The sequence below is a fragment of the Haemaphysalis longicornis genome, unplaced genomic scaffold (assembly GCF_048455015.1).
Source record: "Haemaphysalis longicornis isolate Haplotype H1 unplaced genomic scaffold, Haemaphysalis longicornis Haplotype H1 scaffold_20, whole genome shotgun sequence".
Taxonomy (NCBI): domain Eukaryota; kingdom Metazoa; phylum Arthropoda; class Arachnida; order Ixodida; family Ixodidae; genus Haemaphysalis; species Haemaphysalis longicornis.
Window position 1 is genome coordinate 1,787,285 of NW_027526296.1, and position 15,411 is coordinate 1,802,695.

The 15,411-nt window shown below is 47.7% G+C and overlaps 1 protein-coding gene across 1 annotated transcript; it reads right to left on the bottom strand.

Annotated features, from left to right (window-relative positions):
• Positions 1-15,202, bottom strand: LOC144172351 (solute carrier family 22 member 12-like). The gene is made up of 4 exons (XM_077701105.1): positions 15,065-15,202; positions 14,269-14,998; positions 12,299-13,048; positions 1-131 (listed from the first exon to the last, which is right to left on the bottom strand). The coding sequence occupies exons 1-4, from the start codon at positions 15,200-15,202 to the stop codon at positions 1-3; spliced, it is 1,749 nt and encodes a 582-aa protein (XP_077557231.1).
• Between the last annotated feature and the right edge of the window lie 209 nt (positions 15,203-15,411).

Here is a 15,411-nt window from a genome sequence, read left to right on the forward strand (position 1 = left end):
TCATTCGGGTCTTTCGGGCTGGGGAACACGGGGCGGGGGACATTGTCTTGTTCTGGCCTCGACTGGGCTGGGGCGGCCCGGCGCGGCTTCGTTGTCCTTGACGTCTGCGTCCACGCCGATGCGATGCGATGCTGGGGCCAGTATGGGGATGACGAACCCGCCCACTCCACCAAATGTAACGTGACGGCCGATGGCACGAACCATGTAGCGATGTAGCGATGAACCGATGTACTTACATAATGCCGAAGAACTATTTACATCAAGTCATAACCGAGCCCGGCATGGCTGCGCCGCGCGCACAGCTCTTCTTCGTCGTTATCCTTGGTGGTGGGCCATCACGCAACTTGGATTGTTCCGTCCCGTGACAATATAAATTAGAAACAGCGAATACCCTAATTTATACTCTTGTTGCAAATACTAGTTGGTAATGTTTGTAATAATGTCACCCCACCCCCCCTCATTCTTGTAAACATTGAAAAAAAAAACCTCAACAATCTGGACTGTAGGAACCGAACGTACAACTATGCCCGAGACTTGAAAACGGAAACCCATACTTATACACACACACACACACACAGATATATATATATATATATATATATATATATATATATATATATATATATATATATCAATTAAACGTGTCGATAAGGGAGGCGCCATCGTAATCCTTAACAAAACCGACTATGTTAACGAGGCCAATAAGCATCTATCGGTATCGACGTTCTACAAAGCACTAGCGAATGATCCCACTGAAGACTATAACCAAATCTTCAAAGATAAATAGCTGAGCTTGTTACAACTAAGACAATAAATGAAACCATGGCTCGTTCCTTGATCCCTTTAAGCCCAGTAGCTGGTAAATTCTATCTTTGCCTAAACTTTACAAGGTGAACAACCCAGGTCGCCCCATTGTTTCTTGCATTGGCACTGCTACCGAAAACCTCTCGCGCTATGTCGATAATCTCATTTGCGACATTCCGCCCAGCTTTCCCTCCTTCATTAAGGATAGCAATAATTTTCTTTAAGACATCACAAAAATTGAAATTACTGATAACTGCCTCTTAGTCACCCTCGATGTTGTCTCCGTGTATACTAACATTCCTCATGAATATGGCATCACCGCTGTATCGCTTGCGTATGACCAGTCATCGTGCAACAAACCTATCGATTCTTCTACTCTCCAAACTTTCTTTAGGCTTATTCTTGAACTTAACAATTTGGAGTTTGACGGAGTTTATTACGTGCAAGTCAGCGGAACGTCAATGGGAACTCCAATCAGACCCAAGTACGCCAATATCTTTATTGCTCACCTCGAATCAAACTTTCTTGACACTCAAAGTTTAAAGCCACGGTACTATAAAAGGTATATTGACGACATATTCATGATGTTGCAGCACGATGACGCGGAGCTCCTCACCTTCATTGAGGCATTTACCGTAGCCCATCCTACTATTTCCCTCGCTCATTCCTATTCAGAACACAGTGTACACTTTCTGGACGTCACCGTTATTACTCCCCAAGGTCGGCTTCTAACTAAGCTGTATAGAAACCAACAGACACGCGGCGGTATTTGCACTTCCAAAGTAGCCATGTCAGACACTGTAAGACAGCAATACCGTAGGGCCAAGCCCACCGTTTTAGGAGAATTCGCATGAACCAAGCCAACTTTGATTCAAACAGCCGAGAACTCAAGACCGCCCTTCTTAATAACAAATTACCGGAACAACATATGGACGGCGCTATTGTGCGAGCCAACCAACTATACACCGTAAGAAAATCTGTAAAAAAAAGCCCCGAACGTTAAACCGCAAACAAACTTAGTTCTAACCCACTCAGCCTCCGCTCCAAGAGTGTCAACCGTACTAAGAAAACATCCCAATATCCTAATTCAAAGTGAACGCTTAAAAAGCATATTCCGTAAAGCACCCGCAAACAAACTTAGTTCTAACCCACTCAGCCTCCACTCCAAGAGTGTCAACCGTACTAAGAAAAAATCCCAATATCCTAATTTAAATTGAACACTTAAAAAGCATATTCCCCGAACCACCACGCGTTGTGTACCGGCGTAATAGGAATTTAGGCGACTTTCTTCCTAAGTCTCGTATGAGCCGACCGGAAACTACTGGTTACATGCCCTGTAATAAACCTCGATGTAATAAACCTGTAATAAACCCTGTACATGCCGTGTAATAAATTTGTATGCCCACACATGACCACTGCACAGCGTGCCACCCGTGCGGCTTCAGACTACTACGTAATTATAAAGGGTAACTTAAACTTTGACTCCGGTAATGTGCACTGTTCTAGAGTGCAATGATGTGAACCTTCTAGAGTGCACTGTTTGTAGGCAGCAATATATCGGCCAAACTGAAACGCCCTTCCGAATACGATTCGATAATCACCGCTCTCATGCAAAAAGTTGCCCTATTTGCCGGCCAAACTGAAACGCCCTTCCGAATACAATTCGATAATCACCGCTCTCATGCAAAACGTTGCCCTATTTGCCCCTGTCAAGACATGTGAACGGTCCTGGTAATGCATTGGAACATCTTAAAGCAATCATTTTAGACTCCGCTTTCAAAACCGACCACGACCGCGAGGTTCGGGAATCTTACCTCATTTATAAGTTTGGGTCAGTGACGCTTCGTATTAATGGAAGTTACGGAAAACTAACGTGCTTATCCCTCGATTAAAATTGGCGACTTCATAATTTTTATCCCAATCTTCATTAATCCTACCCTTGAGTTTCCCATGAGAATTCGCAGAAACTCCCCGAATACAGCAGCTTTATTAGCCTAATGCGACTCAACAATGCGATTTGTCCTTGGGAAGGAGGCCGCGTTCCCCCACCACTTAGGAACGTTTAAGCCTTTGTGATCTATAGACCCTACCTATTTCCTGTTGAGTTGCCAGCTCTTGTGCAATGCTCTTTTGTGCACTGCATCTATTCTTTCCATCCGCGGGAGGCATACCAAAAACACATTCTTCGTTCATGCCTGTATGGGTCCCTCCGAACCAGTCTCCCCACCCCCTGAATACCTTATTGTATAATTTTCCCTTCCATTTGAAATCCCGATTGTCTAGGCTTCGGCACTGTCTCAACTTGCAGCCCATGTCAGGTTCGTTGTCCCGTCGTGGAGCAACCTTAGCCCCGTTTATATTGACCCGACGAGGGCGCGTTGAGTCGAAATAAACAGGTTTTCTTAACTCGACACCCCCATCTATAAGCGGACGGGTTGGTTCGGAGAACCGTCGCGGCGAGTCCAGTCGACCCGGAGGCAGGGGGTGGGTTGGCTCCTTCGTCGGGCTGAGTCGACGGGCCGCGGGGAGCAGAATACCGTATTTGCACGGTTCTAACGCGCCCCCAATTGTAATGCGCGGGTACGTTCGCCAAGGAAAATAAAAAAAAAAACAATAATAATTTGACACTGACGTTACTGCGCAGATGAAAAAGACATGATACCACGTTCCTGGAAGAGGGAGATTTTATTTGGCGTATGCAGCTGTGGAAGCCAAAAATGATTGTGCTTCATAAGATTGCTCATCAAGCTCCTGCTGGAAATAAAGTTATACCGCGGAGCATTGAAGCTTCTGCGATTTCAATGTTTTGATCTTCATAATTCTAGGTGTTACGGGGGTAATTGCAGAAGCACAAAAAAAAAATGGGTAACAGCTTACCAAGGTACGCGGCGTGCCATTGAGGAATTAGTGCGCCGAAATTCATTCCCGTGGCGTTGACGGATTGTATTTATTGGATTGAGTTCGATTTTGGGGCGACTTCGTGTCCGCCGCATTGCAGTGCTGCTGGACGCTTTAAAGCCTATTTCGCTTTTCAGCCCGATTATAACACGCACAGAAATATTTAGGCTACCCTTTAGCAAAAGAGGGTGCACATTAGAATCATGAAAATGCGGTAACTCTTTTTACGGGAACCGCTCCGCTCTTCTCACCTCGGTTCTTTGAACGCGGTTCATATAAAGCCGGGACGAGTCGAGGTAGCTGATCGCGCCCAAATGTCGAGTCTGCTGTGATGAGCTCCCCCTTGGTGTTCTCAAATAGTTGCATTATTCTCTGTCAAGTTTTCAATGCTTCGTGCATAAATACCCTATAGTCTGCCTGGAGACGTGTACTATCCAGTAACTTTTCAGGAGCTGCCACCCCCTTAAAGGGACCCTGCAACACTCTTTGAGCAGTGCAAGTAAACCTGCGCGACGTTTAGATTACACTGTCAAGAATACCTGAGCCAAATATTACACGTGCACGTGAAGCGGTGAGCGCGCAAATCGATGTGAAAGACGCGGAAAAACCAACCGCTCTCTCTTCAGTTGTCCTCATTATGCAACCCCTGGCATGGCCTGAGGGACGTCACATAGGCCGTGGCAGCCCGATCGGTTGTCACTGGTCAACTTCGCGGCTAGATTCTCCCATTTTCGTCGTCGTCATCGCTGTGTACGAACCTCTTCTATGCCTGAACCTGTAGGCACAGTTTTGCCGTTTCTTTTGTGTTTTGAGTGCGCGCGAAGTTTGAGTGATAAGCTCAATAGTTCCCTTTCAACGGGACCACTCGATTACAAACGTTTATTGCCTCAAAAACGCCCTATCAGCGCGAGCGCGCACCTGCGAGCAGGCACTCATGCCTGCTTTTTTGTAGCACCAGACCGGAAATAGGCCCCTCCGCGTTGCGGAGAAAAGGAGAAAACTACCCGGCATGTGATATACCGAAGGCTGCCGAAGAGAACGCCCCGAGCCGCCTCCCTCTCCGGGAGAGAGCGCGCAGCTTTCGTTGCGTTGTCCGCGGTCGAGATGAGAGGGAACGGTTATGCGCGATTTCTCATCGCGCGTATTTTCGTTAATTGTGGACGAATTTTCATAATTCTTGCGGGAGGAGATTTCTGGGACCATAGACTTTATCCCAAAATACATTACTAGTAGTCGATGGCAAGTGTTGCAGAGTCCCTTTAAGGTGTAGTTGCTACTCCCAGATGAGGCAAGTTAAAACAAAGTGCACTATTCAATGCTTTATTGAACTTAAAATTTAGCAAGAAAAAATAACGCAAAGACGGCGATGTCTGACCATACTCTTGCGGTTAGGCATGTTCTGTGCAAGTGCAGCAAAATATTGCTGAGTTTTGAATTTTGCCGTGAGACATGAAGAAGGAGTTATAAAGAGGTCCTACCATTTTGGTTTGAAGCTTTATTGAAAGGATATACTTTTTGCTGACGCCTGCGCTGCCATTTTTCCGCCGAGTATAGACACTGCCGGTTGTAAAGCTAAAGGATAAAAAATTACTTGCTTTCATGAGCCTGGGTGGCTCTGGAATGTATAAGGCGCACAGGAATTTTGTAGTTTTTGTTAGGGACACGGGAAATGAAAATTATGTTAGGAATCTCCTTGATCTACCAGAAAACGGACGATTGGGCGGTTGTACAGGGCCAGCATGACCTTCGGGCGTGGTGCGATGCTCGAAACAAGCCACCATTTTGTTTTCCGGAGTGCACCAAGAAAACATGCGTATTGGCATGGCCCCGCATACATAGAGGCCAAAGACTACCACGCTTCAGTACGAAAGGGACGGTAATGAAAAAGTTAAAGTATTTTCTTGGCTTACAGCGACCGTGATGGTCAATCTGAAGCATGGTTTCAGGCTAAGACATGATAGACTGGCTAAAAATTACCAACTTGTTTACATGGATAATTTTTTTTATGAACGGTGATAATTTCTCGGTCATTTCGGTTACTTAAGAAATGCTGACGATGGCTCAAAATGTCCTTCATGCGACATTTTAGAATGTGACGTGTTACGTAGCCGTTGTGCATCCAGGGTGAATCACATCAGCGCGCACCCGTATGCGTGTGTGTGGGGGGGGGGGGGGGGGAGGGCGGAGGGGAGGACGCGGGCGAAGGTGTGCTGGTGCTCTTGATAGGGCCTGTTGTATGTGGCCCGTTTATTTAATTAGGAAATTCTGCTGTCATGGACGACCGATTGAGCCTTGAAAGAACGATACTCCTGCACCCACACAACTTCAAAGAAGACCAGGAAGAGTTTTAGGACAATTCTGCCAGAAAGGCAGGTTCGTTTCTTCGCCACCAGTACGAAGGTCTTTCACTTGCGATGCGCACGCTGCTATGGTTTTAAAATTGGGTGTAGCAGTGGATGCACGCATGAATATGAAACGCGGTAACAAAAGTCCCGATAACGGCCACACCATGCGACAGCGGGTATACCTCACGTGGATTTTCATACCAGTAAAAGCAAACTATTAAACTGCAGCCAGAACAAACATATCTTTCACTCTTCATGTACTGATATCCCCCTTTTTAGGAGATGGAGCGGCCGTGGTCAGCCACCGCCGCTTGCAGGTTTTTCTACTTAACATACAAAGATCGTCTGTTCCCTTTCGGGCTTTCATCGTACCAGTCTTCACCTATCAATGGCCGGCGGTCCCTCTTTTTTTTCCGCCGCGAGTTAGTGCGGGCCATTTTTGGCATGCCCGGCCATACCGTGACGAGTCAATTTCCTCTGCTGAGAACGACACAGCCGGCCAATTGTTCTCTGTGTTGCCACATGTCTCGCACAAAGGGACACAACGCATGCCTTTGGCGTCCCGTGCTCTGAGCTCACCCGAATGCGCCGTGGCTTTTGGGGCTGCACCCCTGCGCAATCATCCATCAGCGTTTGACACACTCCAGACCCTTCGTTTTGTGTAAGCACCCATGCGTAGGGCAGACATAGAGGCGTCAATACTCTAATAGCGGCACTTTCGAAGAATATGCAGCTTTGTTCACAGGCGACGTACCACGCATAACAGGCAGCACAGCGCCAGCCGGAAATATTTCGGGGGGGGGGGGATGGAAGCCCGGTCAGCCCCCCGCGCAGCAATGCACGCCGGCGGGCATTTCTACAGCACTTTCTTTCTGTCTTTCAAAATTACTCATCTGCTTCAATGACCTACCACATTCTCCCCTTTGCTTTGCGATGCATTCTTGACTTCCAACCCTTATTTCTGTCTTAGCTCAATGACCCCCTCATGTCCCATTTCTATGCGCTATATAAATATATATATATATATATATATATATATATATATATATATATATATATATATATATATATATATATATATATATATATATATATAGTTGAGAAAATGGTAGACGCACGATTAAAAACAAAAACAGTGGTGTACTGACGTTTCGACTGGAGGTCTAGTCTTCATCTTCACTGTCTTCAGTCCTCAGTAAATCACTGTTTTTGTTACTCAAGATGAAGACTGGTCCTCCAGTCGAAACGTCAGTAAACCACTGTTTTTGTTTTTAATCGTGCGTCTACCATTTTCTCAACTATTTCTTTTGGCTCCTCGATAAGTTTGTTTTACTGCTTATATATATATATATTTATAAATATATATATATATATATATAAATATATATGTATATATATATATATATATATATATATATATATATATATATATATATATATATATATATATATATATATATGTATATATATATATATATATATATATATATATATATATATATATATATATATATATATATATATATATATATATATATATATATATATGTATATATATATATAAAACAGAAATAAGAATTGGCAGCCAAGAAAACCTCGGAAAGCAAAGGGGAGGATGTAGTTGCTCAAGATAAAGGATTTGGGAAATAAGAAAGTGGAGAAAAAATGCCCGCTAGGTGAGATCTGAACCCACGACCTCCAGAATACCGGTCTGATGCAATAACCACTACGCTACCACCGGGGCTACTTTAGCCTCCACTTTCTGGGGTATTTATGTTCAGGTGTTTTTTGTTTCCTGCGCTTGGGGGTGGTAGCCAGCGCCACTCGGACTACTCGGGGTGAAGGGGACCTTCTTTTTTACCCCCGGACCGTGACTCGAGCGTCTACAACATGTCGAGAGTGGTCGACCAGCGCTGAACTCTCTTAAGCTCCCTATGGCACCAAGACTGCCAGAACAGAGGCCCTCGCTATGCATGTAGAGAATCAGAATAGGAAATGAGGGGCTCGTTGAAAATAAGACAGGAATAAAAATTGGCAGTCAAGAAAAACTCGATGGCAAAGGGGAGGATGTAGTTGCTCAAGAGAAAGAATTTGGAAAATAAGAAAGTGGAGAAAAAATGCCCGCCAGGTGGGATCCGACCCACGACCTTCAGAATACCGGTCTGGTGCGATAACCACTACGCTACCGGCGGGGCTACTTTAGCCTCCACTTTCTGGGGTATTTATGTTCAGGTGTTTTTTGTTTCCTGCGCTTGGGGGTGGTAGCCAGCGCCACTCAGACTACTCGGGGTGAAGGGGACCTTCTTTTTAACCCCCGGGCCGTGACTCGAGCGTCTACGACATGTCGAGAGTGGTCGACCTGCGTTGAATCCTCTTAAGCTCCCTATGGCACCAAGACTGCCAGAACAGAGGCCCTCGCTATGCATGTAGCGAATCAGAATAGGAAATGAGTGGCTCGTTCAAAATAAGACAGAAATAAGAATTGGCAGTCAAGAAAACCTCTGAAAGCAAAGGGGAGGATGTAGTTGCTCAAGATAAAGAATTTGGAAAATAAGAAAGTGGAGAAAAATGCCCGCCAGGTGGGATCCGAACCCACAAACCTCATTTCCTATTCTGATTCGCTACATAATATAGCGAATCAGAATAGGAAATGAGGTTTGTGGGTTCGGATCCCACCTGGCGGGCATTTTTCTCCACTTTCTTATTTTCCAAATTCTTTATCTTGAGCAACTACATCCTCCCCTTTGCTTTCAGAGGTTTTCTTGACTGCCAATTCTTATTTCTGTCTTATTTTGAACGAGCCACTCATTTCCTATTCTGATTCGCTACATGCATAGCGAGGGCCTCTGTTCTGGCAGTCTTGGTGCCATAGGGAGCTTAAGAGGGTTCAACGCAGGTCGACCACTCTCGACATGTCGTAGACGCTCGAGTCACGGCCCGGGGGTATATATATATATATATATATATATATATATATATATATATATATATATATATATATATATATATATATATATATATATATATATATATATATATATATATATATATATATATATATATATATATATATATAGGGTTTGGAAATGAGGGGCTCGTTAGGAAATACAGAAGGAAATGCCGGCAGTCTACAACGCCAAGGAAGGCATAGAGGAATTGTTAGAATATTTTTTATTGTTAGTGACATTACATTATTATTTTTTTATTCATTTTTCGAGAAAGAAAGGAATAAAAACACGCGCCCAGAGTGGGGACCGAACCCACACCAAGGCGTGGGTTCGGTCCCCAAACCAAAACTTTACCACGGCGCCACGGAAGCCGGCAAAAGGAGCCCTTTTAGCAGTAGCGCAATGCAGTCCATAACCCTGTGGTCTGGACCGCGGTATAAGCTGAACATTATTTTGTGGTGTGGTCTACGAAATAGGTAGTTTATTTTCTGGCCAATATTGGCCAACGTCCCTAAGTGTGTATGCTTTGTATGACCAACGTGCGTTTGAGGCACGCGTGCATGAGCCCTCGGCACTTTCTTGGAATTTTTATCGGCGGACACCATACACAAAGGATTTGCCAACAGCTTCGCTGTAAAAAGAAAAATCCGCTGTGTACACCAAACCCCTTTACATGGCATTTATAGACTATCAAAAAGCGCTTCATTCAGTGGACACTGCAGGAGTTCTGGAAGCATTAAAGGAGCCATGAAGACAAAACACAAGTTTGGTCATTCAAAAGACGGCCTCGTTGGAATCATAGTGACACCAGGTTTAACGTAAACTTCAGTCCCTATGATTTTATACGAGAGTGCTCTGCGATTGCCGGAGGCCAGCAAAAGCAAACGCAAATTAGGCTGGGCTTATAGGCTTGCAGAACGAGCTATTTGTGCTAAAATTGAGTGCGCATTCTTTTCGAAGTGATGAGAATGTTTGGACAAACAGTGGAAATTACGAAAGCACATGTACACCGAAGTACTGATGCGTACTGTTGTTGGTACTGCACGCACTATGCTTGGTTTAGCTGCACAGCACTGCGGGGCTTCGGGGTTGTCTCAGAGGAGACTGGCCGATTGACGCAAGCGACGGTGTCTATCGTGACCATATTTTCGGAGCGAGTCCCATGTTTCATGAAACGATTATTTTCTCCCAGAACAAAAACAAGTCAGGTTTAAATACGGTCAAAAACAAACCAAAGGCACAAAACGGCTTCCCACGGTGTGGTGGCGCCATGTAGGTTCAGTAACGTAAACAAACGCGGGAACGCCGGCGCTACTGCCCGGCCGTGAGCAACCCGCTGCAGTAGAGAACCTCACTGCCAGCGCCGCCGTACAGGGTGGAGACACACTTTGAACGGTCCCGTGCCGCTACAATTGGGTGAACGTCCTCAACGCGTTGTTCTTTTCGTTTCCCACAAGATCCAGCAACGAGAAAAAATTGCCCCCACCTCCCCGAAGGGAATCGTGATGAAGTGCGAATGCATTTCTTGCGCCGAGAGTACACGGCGTAGTAATTCTGACATCGCCTTGAGAGGCGCCCAGCCAGCGAACGGTCTAAACTGGAGCAGAGCGAGCAGGAGACTGTAGCGAGAGAGCGCGCGCGAGCCGACCCACGGAGGTCTGGCGGTTTATCGCTGCATATATAGGGGGGTACGCCGCGCCGAGCGCGCCGAGCCAGGTGGCTGAGAGAGGAGGCGAGCGCAAGGGGAGAGGGACAGCGGCGCACGGCAGCTGCAGCCGAGCGAGGGGAGAGGAGGTGCGGGTGCGTGACGTCATGGCGCGGGGAGGGAGGGTGACACACAGCGGCGCACGGCAGCTGCGGGGAGAGGAGGTGGAGTATGTGACGTCACGGCGCGGGCAAGGGAGAGGGACGCGCGCGGCGCACGCCGTCGCGCCGCGAGGAGCGGTGAGGGGCGTGTCGTCACGTGGTGAGTGACGTCACTGCGCCGTTGCTACCGACTCTCCGCTCCACGCCGTTGCTAGGGGATAGGAGGACTGCGGACGGACGGCGCCGGCGGTGGAAGGTTTGGGGTCACTTATAAAGTGCATTGCACTTAAAAGATAATTCAAACTTCGCCAGTAAACCGCGCTGCGGCGATAATTTTACCGCGGTTTTTATACAATGACTTACTTCGGCTGCGAGCGAGTGACTCAAATTGGCGGCGCCAACGTATACGTGTATCCACCCTGTACGGCGCACGCGTGCATCAAGGCACCCTAGGCTGCCGAGCGGTCGGTTCGTCTGAGGTCATTGCAGACCATGAAAACACGATTTAGCGGGGAAATCCAATTTTTAACTTGAATTGACTAATTTCACAGTGAATAAAGCATCGTTTGTATCCAGACAAGCGCTGGGGGCACTACAAATAAAGAAATATTTTGAATAAAACAAACTTGTATTTTGTCTTCGTGGCTCCTTTAAAAGACCATGGAATAGACGAGACATACAGAAGACTTCTAGACGACATATATCAAGCAGGAACCCAAATTTCATTGATATTGCCATTTGATTTCTTAAATGTTGCCAGGAGGTGGCGCGGGCAGCAGCAGGCAACAGGTTTCGGTAGTTCATCTGGCATTACAATTGGTAACTGATAATAACCATAATAAAAGCATCATTTATTCAGCCATTATCTTGAACCCCCCTCCCCTAGAAGCGCCAACTAAAAAACAAATCCGAAGTTTCTGGTTATATGTACACTTTTCTAGGGAGAGAGGTAGCTTACTGGGAGCTTACTCATTTGTTGAACGCACCTTTAAAATGCCACCCTAGGCCATATTGTTCTTTTGCGTGCTTGAAATGACGTATTGAGCTAAAAAACAGGGGGGGGGGGGGGGGTAACTGAGTTCTCCTACGCGTTTTGAAGTAATTTCAGTTTGCTCTAAGTCGTGCGCTTTCGCACCAGACTGGACATATTCAAACGACATTCTTGACCCATTCCTTGCTTTTGTTTCTATTCTGTTAAAGCGCAAGCAATAGGTGACCCATTGTGCAAAAAAACGGCGCTGTAGAATAAAGAAAATGGGCCACCGCTAGGAAGAGTTTTGCGCCACGGTGACATTTTTCTATCAACAAGACGTGCAATGCTGCAGCAATAAATCTAGAAATGACGATAATAAAAGAAACGAGTAGTTCCGGCGTCCAGTGACAGAAACCATAGGTTCAGTGTCCATATGCGACAAAATAAAGTTCAAAGCTGGCATAAGCGCAGTCTTTATCTATCAAAGCCGCATGCCGCTTGATCCGGCGAGTAAGGGTGCGCACTTGCGTCCTCCGCCGCTAAGCCCATGCTGCCACGGCGCCTTCGTCCGCTGTCATTCGACGCGATACTCTTTGCCATTCCGCGCTTGGTCGGGCCGTGGACACCCTTTTGGCTGCGGGCCAACCTGAGCGGTGAGTGCAGCTTCCACTTGTCGGCCATCATGCCTCCCATGGTGTTCGCTGGCGGGATCTTCGTCGTCTCTGGCAGGGAGACAGCCAGGAACGCGAGGAACATCAGGAGGAGGGCGACGGTGGAGAAGGCCACGCCCCGAAGCTCTACAGAGGGCACGTCGTTGAGAAAGGGCCCCAGTATGGCCCCCATCCGACCGCTGACGTAGCAGAGGCCCACCGCAGCGCCCCGCACCACCGTCGGGTAGAGCTCGGCCGAAAAGGCGAACAGCGTGGTCACGGTTAACTCGAACACCAGCAGCCACAACACGGTGACCCCCCAGTGGAGCGCGTACGACCCGCGGTACACATGTACCACGGCTAGGCATCCGATGATGACGGATAGGGCCGCCATGCTGTAGGCTAAGGACAGCCGACGGCCGATGCGCCTCAGCACGTAGACGTTGACAGGGAGCTCGATAATCCTCAGCGCCAGGAGGGAGGAGCGTGGCACCCAGCTTGTGCGCATAACTTCGCTTGTGTTGAGGCTGAAGAATATGGCAAATGTTATCCACCAACAGCCGAAAATGACGGTGGACCGGTTGCGCAAGCTGTGGTTCGTTAAGAGGTCGGATACGTGAACATCTGCAAAAGGAAGTGCGTCGTTGCTGTCAATCAGCTCTCGTCCTGAGAAGAGGCGGTCACCTATAGACGCAGTTATAATAATAATAACGACGACTAAAACAAATAATTCGGGCGAATGCTACTCAGGTAACAAGAATAAATTACCAGATTTAAATTTAAATACTCGACTTCCGACGAAGGAGCGGCAAATCTTGATTGCTTTTCCATTCCTTTCATGACATACTTTTGTCAAACGCACTTTTTACCCTCTTTCGTGGTCACCCACGATGATGTTGCTGCTTCTAGCTACATCCTTCCTTCTCCTTTGTTTCCATCTCGGTCTCACCATTCAATTGTCCTGCTCTTTCATCTCGTTCTCATCACGTTGCCATCGTCATTGAACCTCGCCTATGGTTGCAAGGCAGGCATACCCATTAGCTCACGGGCCAGTCGAGACGAAAGATTTTCTTGCAAGCCACCGTGCACAGCCACACCTTTGGGTGCCATAAAATTGGTATGCCAACATGATTAGGGGAGTAAGTAAAGCAGCCAGTCAGTGTTCTGAACCCACGGCAAAATCAGTGCGGCACAACGCATGAGACACTCTAAATAACGATGTAGTCTGATGCCTCTAGCAAGCTGTCCTTCCTCCATGCTAGTGAATTTTAGCTCCGAACTGCTGCATCCCGGACTCTGTCTTTGTTTCTCGTATCATAAAACTCGAAGCATGACGATGTTCTGCCACGAATGTGGTACCCTGAGATAGCCACTCTGCTTTCTGTACTCCCGTCATATCGCGGCTGTTCTCGCATAATTTCTTGACCATAGACATTTGGGCGTATTAATGACAGAAAAACACAAAAGACTTCTAAACAAAACTATTTATTTTAGGCGGTGTCCCGGTCGCCATTTTTTGTATTTGTAATAGTTTTGCTCATTAACCAAATCCCAATTTTTTTGAAAGGCCATCCGTGTTACTCAAACAGGTAAAATAATCTTTCCGGAAACCTCCTTTTCGACTTGAAGTATAAATAAGCTGCTGTATTTTTGCTGTATCACTCACAGAGACGACGCCAAACGAGCCTATCTTGAGCGAAGCCTATCCGCCCTATGGCTTCAGAAAATGTGCAAAGCTGGAATTAGTTGATATGGTAAGACATGCTAGTAAATCAACGTACTACCCTTTGTCAACAGCAATCATCCAATAGTCAGTCAGTTGCCAGAGAAAGAGCGGGACGCACCTTGATCCGACAGAATGGCATCAAAACTTCTCCCTCGCCCGTGTTCGAGCTGCTGCTGCTGCCTCTTTATCTGTTGCCGGAGCGCAGCGAGGCGAGCCTTGAAGGCGTCCTGGTCGACATTGTTGACACGCGCCGCCCACAGCAAGACGCGCTCGCCTTGATTCACCCGCGCGGTTGCCAGGAGCCAGCACGGTGACTCCTCCATCAGGTACACCGCCATGACCAGGGCACTCGTAGGAACCATGTACGCGATCTGCGCCATATGCCAGTCGCGGATGAAGGCCATGACGAGCTCGCGATATATTGCAGACGCAACGCCAGCCGCGGATACGGAAAGAGCGCAGAACAGTGCGCGGTGGTCGAGGTCGGTGACCTCGAAGAGCAGCAAAGTCGACGTGACGATCGTGCTCGAGGCCGCCGTAGACAGGACAAAGCGGAGGACTGCGAAGTCCAGTATGCTGTGGGCGAACGCGGTACCGGTGCCGGCCAGAATGAGGAGAAAGATCATAATGCAGAGGACCGGCCGGCGGCCGATATGGTCGGCCAATACCCCCGCACCGGCACCACCCAGCACGCCTCCAGCCATGTATACCGCCGACAACAGGGACAGGATCCGACGCCGGCCACACACGAGGTCCCAGGCAGCGACTATTGAACGCTCTCTAGCGCTTGGCTCGTAGTCCCAGCCGGCGTCGCAGGGTACCACGGTCCGATTATCTGCTTCCAGGTCCTACGGCACGGGCAAAGGGGGTTCGTGGCGAAAGCAGTGGCTGCGACGATCATCTGTGCCGTCTGCGGCGTGAATGCTCGCGTTCTTCCACGTCTCCAGAGGCAAGTGTGCGTAGGCCGCCGGCGGCCTACACCAATGGTCGACGGGACGCGCAAAGTCACTGGAAGCCAAGGCGTGCACACGGGATGTGAAGACGGCCAACATCGTGCACAACAAAACCAGCCTCTGGAAACGACCTTGGCCAAATATTAGAATGTGTTCCAGTGGCGACGTCTTGCCCGCGAGGGTTGAACTCTTGGGCGGTACTCCTGGGGTCAACGGGGACGTCGGGGACATGATTGAGGAGACTGGTAAGTGGGGATCTTGGGCCTGCACTCCTTCTGGGGACGTCGGGGACATGGTGGAGGACGCAG

What these genes read in the sequence shown, in the direction of transcription:
- LOC144172351 (XM_077701105.1), bottom strand. Translation starts at nt 15,202, where the DNA reads ATGTTGGCCGTCTTCACATCCCGTGTGCACGCCTTGGCTTCCAGTGAC. An exon ending in TGCCATTCTGTCGGATCAAG is followed by an intron (nt 13,049 to 14,268) that starts GTGCGTCCCGCT and finishes TTCCTTTTGCAG; the next exon opens with ATGTTCACGTATCCGACCTC. An exon ending in CTTAGCGGCGGAGGACGCAA is followed by an intron (nt 132 to 12,298) that starts GTGCGCACCCTT and finishes TACTGGCCCCAG; the next exon opens with CATCGCATCGCATCGGCGTG.